The sequence below is a fragment of the Pipra filicauda genome, unplaced genomic scaffold (genome assembly GCF_003945595.2).
Source record: "Pipra filicauda isolate LSUMZ 115617 unplaced genomic scaffold, ASM394559v2 scaffold70_size2993248_pilon, whole genome shotgun sequence".
NCBI classification, from domain to species: domain Eukaryota; kingdom Metazoa; phylum Chordata; class Aves; order Passeriformes; family Pipridae; genus Pipra; species Pipra filicauda.
Genome location: NW_024104876.1, coordinates 6,889 through 18,360, shown reverse-complemented (window position 1 = coordinate 18,360; position 11,472 = coordinate 6,889). Strand labels below are relative to the sequence as shown.

At 51.4% G+C, this 11,472-nt stretch overlaps 1 protein-coding gene across 1 annotated transcript; it reads right to left on the bottom strand.

Annotated features, from left to right (window-relative positions):
• Positions 1-704: 704 nt before the first annotated feature.
• On the bottom strand, positions 705-7,351 carry ANP32A (acidic nuclear phosphoprotein 32 family member A; the record flags this gene model as incomplete). Its single annotated transcript, XM_027714705.2, has 7 exons — positions 705-1,778; positions 1,928-1,988; positions 2,855-2,952; positions 4,507-4,593; positions 4,808-5,006; positions 6,791-6,913; positions 7,049-7,351. Coding segments are annotated over 7 exons (933 nt in total), but the record flags the coding sequence as incomplete, so codon positions are not given.
• Positions 7,352-11,472: the final 4,121 nt, after the last annotated feature.

Genomic DNA, 11,472 nt, shown 5'->3' with positions numbered 1-11,472 from the left:
CACTCCAGAGGGAAAATGGCATTTCAGGAGCTGCATTAAAGCCACGGCTTCTCCCTCGGGTTCGTCCAACCCCAGCTTTTTGATGGAGCAAAAGGTCTCCTCCAGCTCCTAAAAATCTCCGGGAATTTCCCAGCCTGGCTCTCGGAAAGGGCTGCAATTCCTTCTTCCCAGTGGCCCATCGGACTCAAATAAGCCACAGAAAAAATTGTATAAAAAGATTTATTGAAATTCATCAATGACAAACAGACATAAAACTCAAAGTTTGGCTCTTCTGGGAAAAAAAAAAAAAAACAACCAAAAACAAAAAAAACCAAACGAAACAAACCAACAACCAAAAAAAAAAAAAAAAAAGAAACCAAAACCTGTTGCAAATGTATTTATACAGATGAAATATTGACTAGGAAATACAAGTCACTTCTAAAGCTATTTTTAAAGAGGGATATGAAAGTAAAACTGTACATTCACTAGGCATTTTCAGTCATTTTACTGACTTCCACTAGGTAAGAAAATACAATTTTAATTAGTATCTCGTGCTTGAGTGTATGAAAAGAAACCTCCTACCCTACATGCTGAACTGCCTCCTGGATTTAGGGGTGTAAAAAGTCTTTTTTCCAAGTATAGAGCACAAGTGGAAGTAGTTTCTCATCACTTAAAATCGACTCTATTGGTGTTATATATTACAGACCAAAATAGTACACACCTTATTTAAAAGGGTTGGAACATTTTTTTTATTACAATTGTCAAATTCATCTCACTAGTAACTCAGGAATTAGGAACACTTTTTATATATATTTATATATATATTTAAATGCCTGCCATTTTCAGTGTCTTGGCTGCACCTCAGCCAAAAAAAAACCAACAAAAAACCCAAAACAAAACAAAAACAAAACTCCCCTTCCCTCCCCTCCAAAAAAAAATTAAAAACAAATGGAAAAAGGAAAAAAAAACACACAACACACAGGGCAGGGATTGCAAATTCACCCCCCAAAGCAGATCCAAAGGAACACCCCAAAAAGAAAAACAAGCCCAAGGAAAACATTTGGTCACTATTTACAAAGAGCAAAAAACCAAAAAAAAACCAAAAAGCCAAGGGAGCTCCAAAAAGCAGGGAAAAGTGGCTGAAAATGGCAGTCATTCCCGGGGGGAAAGGAAAAGCACGGAGCAAGATGCCATTCTCACCCTGTTGCTGTGGAGGGATGGTGCCCTGCCTCGAATTCCAGCAGCATTCCCCCCAAAAAAATGCTTGTTGGCTGTTTATTTAACGAGTGGGAAAATCCCAACCTCCGCCACCGTCTCCAAGGGTGGGATTTGGGGGATGAGCCGCCGGGCCCCAGCTTTTTGTTTGGATCCTTATTTTCCTTCCGGATGGCAAAGTTATCCACTCCAAGAATAAGAAACAAATTACCACTTGGTTTATACTCAAACTATTGCAGTTACAGGGACTAAAGGAAGGGGATTTAAAAAGAAAAGAAATTTCCAATGAATAGGAGGAGGAGTGGCAGTAAAAATAGTATTTTATTCCCTTGCCCACCCAGTCTCTGCTTCTCCCTCTCGTTCCCACAGCAACATTACAATCAGAAAAAAAACAAAATAAAAGAAAAAGAAAAAAAAAAAAAAAAGAAAAAAAAAAAAAGGGGTTGGGGGTGCAGGGGAGGGGAAATACAGGGTAAAAACAGTCAAATCACAATAGGAAAATTTCAAAATAGGTTCTTCAGTTTAGTCGTCCTCGTCCCCTTCGTCGTCAGGCTCTCGTTTCCTCTTCTGTCCCTGTTCTTCCTCTGCAAAAGCAAAGCAGCCTCGGTTAGCCCAGTGCTCCCCCAGCTCAGGCAGGAGCAGGGCATGGACACAGCCCTGCTTCCTGCAAAATTCCCCACTTCCCAAGCCCAATATCCCGGGTTTCTGTCTGGGAAAAGGGGCGGGGCCGTACCGGGCTCCTCCTCATCCTCGTCGTCGTCCACCTCGCCGTCGTTGTAGCCTTCCTCGTCCTCCTGGAATTCAGGCACAGGGGAAGGTCAGCAAGTGGGTTCAGGGCAGGAATTTTAACAGTTTGACAATTTAACAACTGTTAAATTTCACGGTTTGAGCATAAAATTCCAAGGGGATTTTACAAGGGAGAAACGTCTTAAAAAGGAACCACTTCCCACACAGGTATAAAGGAATAACTGGAGTTGGGGATGGAATAACTGGGGGTTGGGATGGAGTAGTTGGGGCTTGGGATGGAATAACTTGGGTTTGGGATGGAGTAATTGGCGTCTGGGATTGAATAAATGGGGTTTGGGATGGAATAAATGGGGTTTGCTACAGAATAACTGGGGTTGGGATGGAATAACTAGGATTTGGGATGGAATTACCTGGGGGTTGGGATGGAATAACTGGGGTTGGGGAGGGAATAACTGGGGGTTGGGATGGAATAACTGGGGTTGGGGAGGGAGTAACTGGATTCTGGCACAGTTTCAGTGCAGAAAATCCCAAGGAATCACAGAATCACAGATATGGAGCTGCAAATTTTGTTCCCCATGTCCTGGGTTTAGTAAAACTTGACTGGTCAGAAGGTGCTCCAGGGGCAGAGTTAAATCCTGGACATGCCCAGAGCCTGAGGAGCTGCTTTTAGAAGGCTGAGGAACAATTCGGGAGTGGCAGGGGAGGATCTAAGGCTGGAGGACAGGGAAGAACCTCCCACAATCCCACTTGAGCCCCATCCCAGATTTCTGCTGACAGCAAAGGCCTGTCCCAGCACCAAGGAACATTCCTGGGAAGAGCCTTGAACAGGGTGGGGGACAAAGTCCTCAAAACTGTCAGTATTTGGGGTATTTCTTGCCCAGCTGCTCCCAGCTGGAGCAAGTTCAATCCTCACCTCCTCCTCTCCACTCACATCCTCCTCTTCTCCTTCCTCCTCTTCCTCCTCATCTTCTTCATCTTCTACTACCTGAGCATCATCATCGTACTCCTCTTCTGCACAAACACAACGAACCACTCAGACATTTCCAGCTGATTTTTTAGGATGTTGCTGCCCCAGCTCTGCCCTCCCGGGGACACCAGGAGCCCACAGGGAGCCTTCCCTGGGGCCAGCAGAGGATTTTAGGGAGCTGTGCAGCTGCACCCCTGCTCTGGGGCTGCTCAGCCACTCGTGGAGCCTCAGGACTGGTGCAGCTCCAGCTGCTCCCCTTCCATGAATATGCATTTTGGAGCCCGGGGGACGCGTCCAGCTCTCCCAGTGTCCAGCTGCTCCCAGCAGGAGAGAACAGAACATCTCCCCCAGGAGTTGGGAACCCTCCCAGGGACCCCCCATGCCTTGACACCCCCCAGTGTCACCCCCCATCCATTTAGGGGGTCACAGCCCCTTTCCAAGGGGAAAGGGATCAAACACAACCACCCCACGTGCTCCAACCCGGAGCGTTTTCCCTGCTGCAGGAACGGCCTTTGGGAGCTTTTCCATGCATTTGTGTGGAAGCAGGCACTGCCAGGCCCTCTCAGAGCTCCCACTCAGCACTGAGGGAAAAGTGCAAGTGCAGCTGTTCTGCTTTTGTTGTGAGAGCTGGGTTTGGGATCCAGCACATTCCCCGGCTCCGGGGGCTCCTCCGGCCGTGCCGGGTGTTGGGGGCAGGTGGCACCTCCAGCTCTGGGACCCCCTCATTTCCCTGCCATTACAGGTTTGTTTGGGACCCCCCTCATTTCCCTGCCATTACAGGTTTGTTTGGGACCCCCTTCATTTCCCTGCCTCTAAAGGTTGGTTGTTCCTTCATTGCTTCAACACACACACTCACTCCTCTCTTCTGCCTGATCTCGTTTTGTCCTCATGGAGCAGCCTCAGCTCCTTAATTCCTGCTGTTTTCCAGGTTCTCACCCTGCCCTTCTCCATCTGCACATCATCCTTCTCACCCATTTCTGCCCCACACCCTCACCCCTGGCTGCTCTGTTCCCTGAACCCTCTCAGTGCCTTCCCCCTGGTGCCTTCCTTCTCCCATCCCTTCACTCCCACCCTTCACTAGGGATAAAATCCACAGAACCACAGAATATGCTGAGCTGGGAGGGATCCACAAGGATCATCCAGTTCAACTTCAATCCCTGCACAGGCCCATCCCTAAGAGTCCCACCCTGTGCCCCAGAGGATCATCCAAACCAAACCCTCCTGGAGCTCTGGCAGCCTTGGGGCTGTGCCCACTGCCCTGGGGAGCCTGGTCAGTGCCCAACCAGCCTCTGGGGGAAGAACCTTGTCCTAAGATCCAACCTGAGCCTGCCCTGACACAGCTCCAGCCATTCCCTGGGTCCTGTCCCTGGTCCCACAGAGCTCTATCCCTGGTCCCACAGAGCTCTGCCCCTGTCCCTGGTCCCACAGAGCTCAGTTCCTGCCCTTTGAGACGTGGCTCTTTAGACCCCGTCCATCTCTCTCCCCTCATTCCTTTGAGGACACTGAGCTGCAGGAGCTGCTGAGAACCACGAGAGCTGGAAGCCAACCACCCCAGGCAGTCCCTGCACCCCTCAGGCACCCCCTCCACCCCCACCTACCATCCTCATCCTCCTCCTCGTCGTCCAGCCCCTCCACGTAGCCCTCGGCGTCCGAGTCCGGCGCTTCTTTGTCGTCCCGATCTTTCACTAGAGATAAGACTGAGAAAGTTGCTCTTTCAGGCCCTGCCCATTCCCCTCGTTCCTTTGAGGACACTGAGACACTTCTCCTTTACATCAGCCAGGAAGGAGCTGCTGAGAACACCCTTCTCTTGCCACCAAGTCAGAGCTGGAAGCAAAAGGCACCGAGAGGCAGCGTGTGGGTCTGTGACCCCGGGGCCACCCAGCAGCGCCCTGCACGTACCATCCTCATCCTCCTCCTCGTCATCCAGGCCCTCCACGTAGCCCTCGGCGTCCGAGTCCGGCGCCTCCTTGTCATCCCGGTCGTAGCCATCGAGGTACGTGAGCTGGGGCAGGAGCTTGAACACGTTTTCTCTGTAGTCGTTCAGGTTGGTGACCTCGCAGTTGAACAGGTCTAAGCTCTTCAGGTTTTCTAACTTTTTCTGCAAAAAACAGGGACATCTCTCGGCTCTCATCCCCTACAAAGCAACGGGAGCCGGAGGGAAGGCGCTCGAGGGATTCCCGTGGGCACAGGGGCATTTCCAGGTGTTATTTGGGTATATTTGGGGCATTTGGGCACTTCTGGATTGGGGTGGAGAGAGGTCTGCAGGGTCTGCTGTGGGATCTGGGAGGGGTGAAGGATCTCCCTGGAGTTCAGCAGCTCACAAAAGTTTGGGAGAATGCACCCAAGGGATTCCCATGGGCACAGGGGCATTCTGGGGCATTATTGGGGTATATTTAGGGCATTTGGGCACTCCTGGACTGGGGTGGAGAGAGATCTGCAGGGTCTGCTGCAGGATCTGGGAAGGGTGAAGGATCTCCCTGGAGTTCAGCAGCTCACAAAAGTTTGGGAAGAGGTGATGGTGCTGTGAGAGACCATGCTGGGAATAAATAATATCCAGTCAGTTATTCCAAAGGCTCCAGAGCCAGTCAGGTGTACTGAAAGTTTGGGAAGAGGTGATGGTGCTGTGAGAGACCATGGGGAGAATAAATAATATCCAGTCAGTTCTCCCAAAGGCTCCAGAGCTGGTTCAGTGTATTGAAACTATTTCAGATGGAAGTAGGAACAGGGTATTTGGACACAAGAACTTTGCTAAGAGACGTTTGAAATATTTGAATGATTTTTACCTCAGCCTCTGGAAAATGAAAAAGGTGTAGAAATGGAATAGGAATTGATTCCTGGGGTTTTTGGTTGGGGTTTTTTTTGGAGGGGATCTGCACTGCCCACAGCACTTTATCATGTTAACAATAAAAGCACAGGAGTTGAGGGTTTGGATCCACCCTTATTAAGTATTTCTATCAAGGCTTATGACACATCTCCCTTCTGCAGTTTAGTGTGTGGAGCAACAGTGACAGCGAGGAAACAAGGAGCCTGAAACTGGGAGAACTGGGACAACTGGGAGCACTTCCAGCCCTCGGAGTTTAACAGCTCTGCCCTTCCCTTCTGCTGAGGGGAAGGAGCTCCACGATGGAACTGCTCCTGGAGACGTTGTAAGGCAGTGCTGTGTCTGGAGGGCAGATCCACAGCCCGAGGAGTCCCGGGAGCTGCGGGATTCCCGGGATTCCCGCAGGGTGGGGGAGCCCGGCCCGGCCCCGCAGCCACTAGAGGGACCCAGCGGCTCACCGGGAACAGGGAGAGGGACCGGGATAAGGGCCTGGATCCGGGACAGGGGGTGCACTGCCAGAGGGCAGCGTTACATGGGATACTGGGAAGGGATACTGGGAAGCAATTCTTCCCTGGGGAGTGGTGAGGGACTGGAATGGAATTCCCAGGGAAGCTGTGGCTGCCCCATCCCTGGCAGTGTCCGAGGCCAGGTTGGAGCAAACTGGGCTGGTGGAAGGTGTCCCTGCCCATCCAGGACCTGCTTAAGGTCCCTCCCAGCCCAAACTACTCCAGGATTCCCTGGGATCAGGTCGGAGCAGCACAGGCCCTGCTCCCTGGGCAGTGTGTCCATGGGGGAGCTGAGCCATCCCTGCCCTTCCCGTGCAACCAGGGGGGGAATTTGCTCCAAGGCTCAGCCAACTTCCCAAGAAACAAGCAGGCAGGGAGAGGGAGGGAGTTTTCCAGCCGGGATCAGCCCAGGAAGCTGTGGCTGCCCCATCCCTGTGAGTGTCCAAGGCCAGGCTGGAGTCACCTGCTCTGTGGAAGGTGTCTCTGCCCCTTCCCACCAAACCACACCAGGATTCCTCATCCCCCAGCGGGGTCACCCCCCCGGCCCCGACTCACCAGAGGTTCTATTGTACCGAGATCTTTAATTTTGTTGCCGCTTAGATTTAGATGTGTGAGGTTTGGACACTTTTCTGCCAACACTTCCAGGCCTCCTGAGATTCTGTTGTCGCTCAGCTCGAGCTGAAAGGCACAGAAACAGCTCGAGCTTGGGGTGCAAACACAGAGCCCGGAGCAAAGGGGATCCAGTTGTTTTTACCCAACTGGACACACGGGGGGGGGAAAGGGAGGGGTTGGCCTGGGAGGTTTTTTATTTACCTTCTTAAGTTTGTTTAACTTTGGTAAGTTTGCAACTGAGGTTAAGCCTACGTTGATTGTACTTAAGAATTCCAGCTCCTCAAACTCATCCGTGAGGCCCTCGATTTTGCCTTCGTACGACCTGCAGTTGTCCAGAACGAGTTCTTTAACCTGGGGAGGGAAGGGAGGGCACAAATCAGGAAAAAAATTCAAGGGATTCTGGGTATTTTCAGTGTCTGATCCCTCCTTTTGCTGGTCTGGGCAGCAGCGTTTCACAAACACCGGGATTTGGATTTGCTGCCTGTTTTTGCAAACGACATCAACAGTTCAAAACATGTTCTTGCTTAATTCAATAATAATTTAAGTAACTGATTCTCTATATAAATATAGAATAAATTACTCATTTAAATATTATTATTAAATTATATTATAGATTAATGCTGGCTTAACCCTTCTGCTCGTGAGAAGCAGCATCATCTTTAATAAACACGAGTAAAAAGAATCCTAAAAAACCACGAAACCGAGTGAAAAGCATCCTAAAAATATGAAACCAAACTATCAATTTTTAAACTAACAGCTCTGACCCTCCACCCAATTCATGGGCTGCTACAATACATTACTGGCTGTTAAAATAACTTCTTCCTGCACGGAAGAATTTTTGGATCTTCCCAAGCCGGGTGTGCTCAGACACCCCCGAGAGCAGGACCTGGAGATCCTAAACCAGGTCATGTTTGATCCTCCTCTCCAGGGCAGCTTGATGGGGTATTTTAGGGAAGATCTCCATGGAGGGAACTCCTTTGTTGGGGAACAAAGGGACGTGTTTGGTGGTGGGAAGGGGAGGCTCCGTGAGTGTCACTGTTCCCTTATCTCCCCCACCCCGCTGCAGCAGGGGGAGGTGGAGATAATGTCCCCAGGGGTGGGGAGAATGTCCCCAAGGGTCTGGGAGCTGCAGACCTGCCCAACAAGCCCACGGGATGTTACAGCCCAGGGTTTGGGGGTTGTTTGTAAACAGGTTTTTTTTCTGCTGTTACCATCCACTGACCCAACAGCACTGATGGAAATGAGCCCCCAAACACAGCCCAGCCCAGCTAAAACTGCTCCTTTTTTACTTAAACTGCTCATTGTTTCACTAAACTGCTCCTTTTTTACTTAAACTGCTCCTTTTTCCCCCAAAGCTCCCAGGATTCACATCCCTCCCCAGCCAACGTGAGCTTTCCCGGGCTCTGCACGATTCCTGTGACTCCACAGGAAGGACCCTCCTCCCATTTGAGGAACAGCCTTTTCCACACCCCCCAGAGCATTCAGAGGGGAGAAATAACTCCCAGCAGATTTCCCTGGAAAAGCCCATCCTCCTGCTCGGTTTGTTTCCAGGTGGGAAAGGGAAGAGGTGCCGCTTCCCACTGGGAATGGGATAAAAAGGACCACGTGCAGAGACAGGAGGCGATTGCTGAGCTCACCCCAAGGACAGCTAACATGCAAATACTGCAATTCCTCCATTTTTATTCCTGCAATCCCCCTGCCCAGGGAAGAATCTGATGGAGTTTTCCAGCTCCAAATAACATCCCTAGATTTCTAATTAAATCCCAGGCACTGAAGTCAACGGGGAAGGGAGCCCAGAGCAACACAGAGCACAAGTGATTCATTGAGAGGAGGAGGAGCAGTGCGAGACAGGAAAGGCTTTTTTCCAAGGGTCCACGGTTTTCCTAGAGGAATTCTGACAGGGAATGGCTCCACCAAAGCCCTCCAGAAGAATGTGAGGGTGGGGAGAAGAAACCCAAGATCAAGTCCATGCTCCTGATCCCACATGTGAGTATGGAAAAAAAAAAAAAGAGCCCCAAAACTCCCCAAATAAGCTACAAAACTCCAAAGCACTCCCTGGTTTGAAATTTTAAAGCCACTTGCAAGGCAACTTTTTATCTTTTCACTCAACAGCATCTTTTTACTCAACAGTATTTGAGTATCAGGAGCCTCCAGCGAGATCAGTTTGGGGACAGACAGAGTCCTCTCGCTCATCTGCTCCACACACACCCCGAGTTCCCGCCAAAAAAGAAGGGAAAAAAGTCAAATAAAGCTGCATTTGCCCCTATCTGGGTCCCTGCTCGGCAGCAGGAGGGCCCTGCCTGCTCCTTTATCTCCCCTGGCCAGGGAGGAGGCTCAGCCAGCACCCAGGGACACCTCTGGGAGCTGTTCTCCAGCCCGGGAAGCTCCTGCACGAGGGCGGTTTTGCCTCATCCTCTTTGCAAGGAAGTTTGTGGGAATGCAGGAGGATGAGGGAAGGATGGAGGGAAAGGCAAAAGGAAGGGGGCAAAGAGCACCCAAACCTCCCTGGGAGACAGAAACAGCACCTGCCCTCACCCAGGGAGGAGCCATCCATCCATCCATCCATCCATCTGTCCATCCATCCCTCCATCCATCTGTCCGTCCCTCCATCCATCCATCCATCCATCCATCTGTCCATCCATCCCTCCATCCATCCGTCCATCCCTCCATCCGTCCATCTGTCCATCCATCCCTCCATTCATCCCTCCACCCATCTGTCCCTCCATCCATCTGTCCCTCCATCCATCCGTCTGTCCATCCATCCATCCCTCCATCCATCCGTCTGTCCATCCCTCCATCTGTCCATCTGTCCATCCATCCATCCGTCCCTCCATTCCTCCATCCCTCCGTCCATCCCTCCCTCCATCCATCCTCCCCAAGGATGGAGAAGAGGCAAACAGGGAACTGGACAAAGTTTCCTCAGGAACAGAGAGGAAATCTGAGGCAGAGGTGGAAGTAGCCAGGGATGCAGCAGGAAACCCTTAAATATGACAGGAGATGAGCCAACCTCTGCTTTTCCTTTGCCCCTTTTAGGATCCTGGAATGGTTTGGGTTGGGAGGGACCTTCGAGATCATCTCATTCCACCCCCACCGTGGGGGTTTTAGGGCAAGGCTGTTTTCTCTCTGCTTTTCAAAAAACTTTGATCCAGAAGTTCCACACTCTCCTCTTCCCTGAGATCCTGGGCAATGGCACAGGCAAACAACTCCATCTTGGAATCCAAGTGGCCAGGACTGCAAGCAGCTTGGTGGAGCTGGAGATTTCTTTAGGGAAGAGCAGAGCAGGAGCTCCTGATCCTCCCCAGGAGAAACCACAGCAACACCACATCAGTGCTTTTGAGGCCAGAGGTGCATTAACAACACATGGAATCACCACTGGAACAACAGGATTCCAGCCAAAATTCCAGTCAAAACTAGGATGGCTTTATGCTCTAAGAGATTTATGAACCCTGTAGAAGACTCAGGAGGATGAACTGGGCTCAGGGGGCTTTTCCCAACTTCCCTGCCATGGGCACCCTCCCTGTCCCACGGGACCCAGTTCCCTTCATCCAGTACAAGCAGTAGGAGCTCCCACACAGCTCTTGGAAGTGTTACATTCCCTCATCCCACTCTCCTCCCCATGTCCATAGGAACTCTCTGGTCCCTGTTCCAGTGGAGGTGCCCCAGGAACCTCCAGGACTACCAGGGCACTTCTCCAAGGCTTTGGCTGCTGCCCAGAGATCCCTTCCCAACCCTGACCCCCCCGGCTGGGATGCTGGGCCTCATCCAGGCTCACTCCAGCCATCGGTGTGAGGAAGGGAAGGGAAAGGTGACCTCAGGGAAGCCACATTCCAGCTAAACCAGCTCGCTGAACACAACAGAAACTCTGCAATCTACTCCTTGTTTGTGTTTCTGAGGCCTTTGTGATGTTAAGGAAAATTCCAGCTCCTGAATCACTCTCCAAATATCTGCACTTCCCTGAGAACACACAGCAAGGCTACAACTGTCACATCTCCTTCCTCACAGGATAAATGGGACACGACTGAGCAGCTCCTCCGAGTCCTGGAGAACATGTGGATGAGGGGAGGGGGATCCCACTGACATCCCTGCACTGCTGGGGACGAGGCTCTGGGGGGATGATTTGAACCCATCTGGGATTGAGTGTCCTCAGGAAATTCGTGTTCAGCTGCACCAAAGACAAGCAAACCCAACTTGCAAAGGTTGTGTATCTTTATCTCCATCCCTGCACCACAGAGCAGGGCCTGGAGTCAGCACTAACAGAACACAAACCACAGGACCTGCACTCATCATCCCAAAAAACTGCTACACGTGGGAAACGGTGGGAAAGCAACAGCCCACAGGCACCCAACCACCAGTGCCACCACAGCACCGACTGGGACAGCCTGGGAGGCACCCAGAGGTGAGAGGGTGGCACAAAAGCCACACAGGACATCCCAAGACATCCCCAGCCCCGACTGGATCCGTGAGAAAGGACCAGCAGTGTTTGGGTTGGGATGTCACACGTGGTGCAGCTTCAACTGCCCACTGTCCCTCACCCAGCCTGGCCTGCCTTGTCCTCTGGGCTGGCCCTGTCCTGTCCCTGTCCCGTTCTGGCTCAGGGTTGTCCCTGTCCTTCCCTGTCCCTCAGC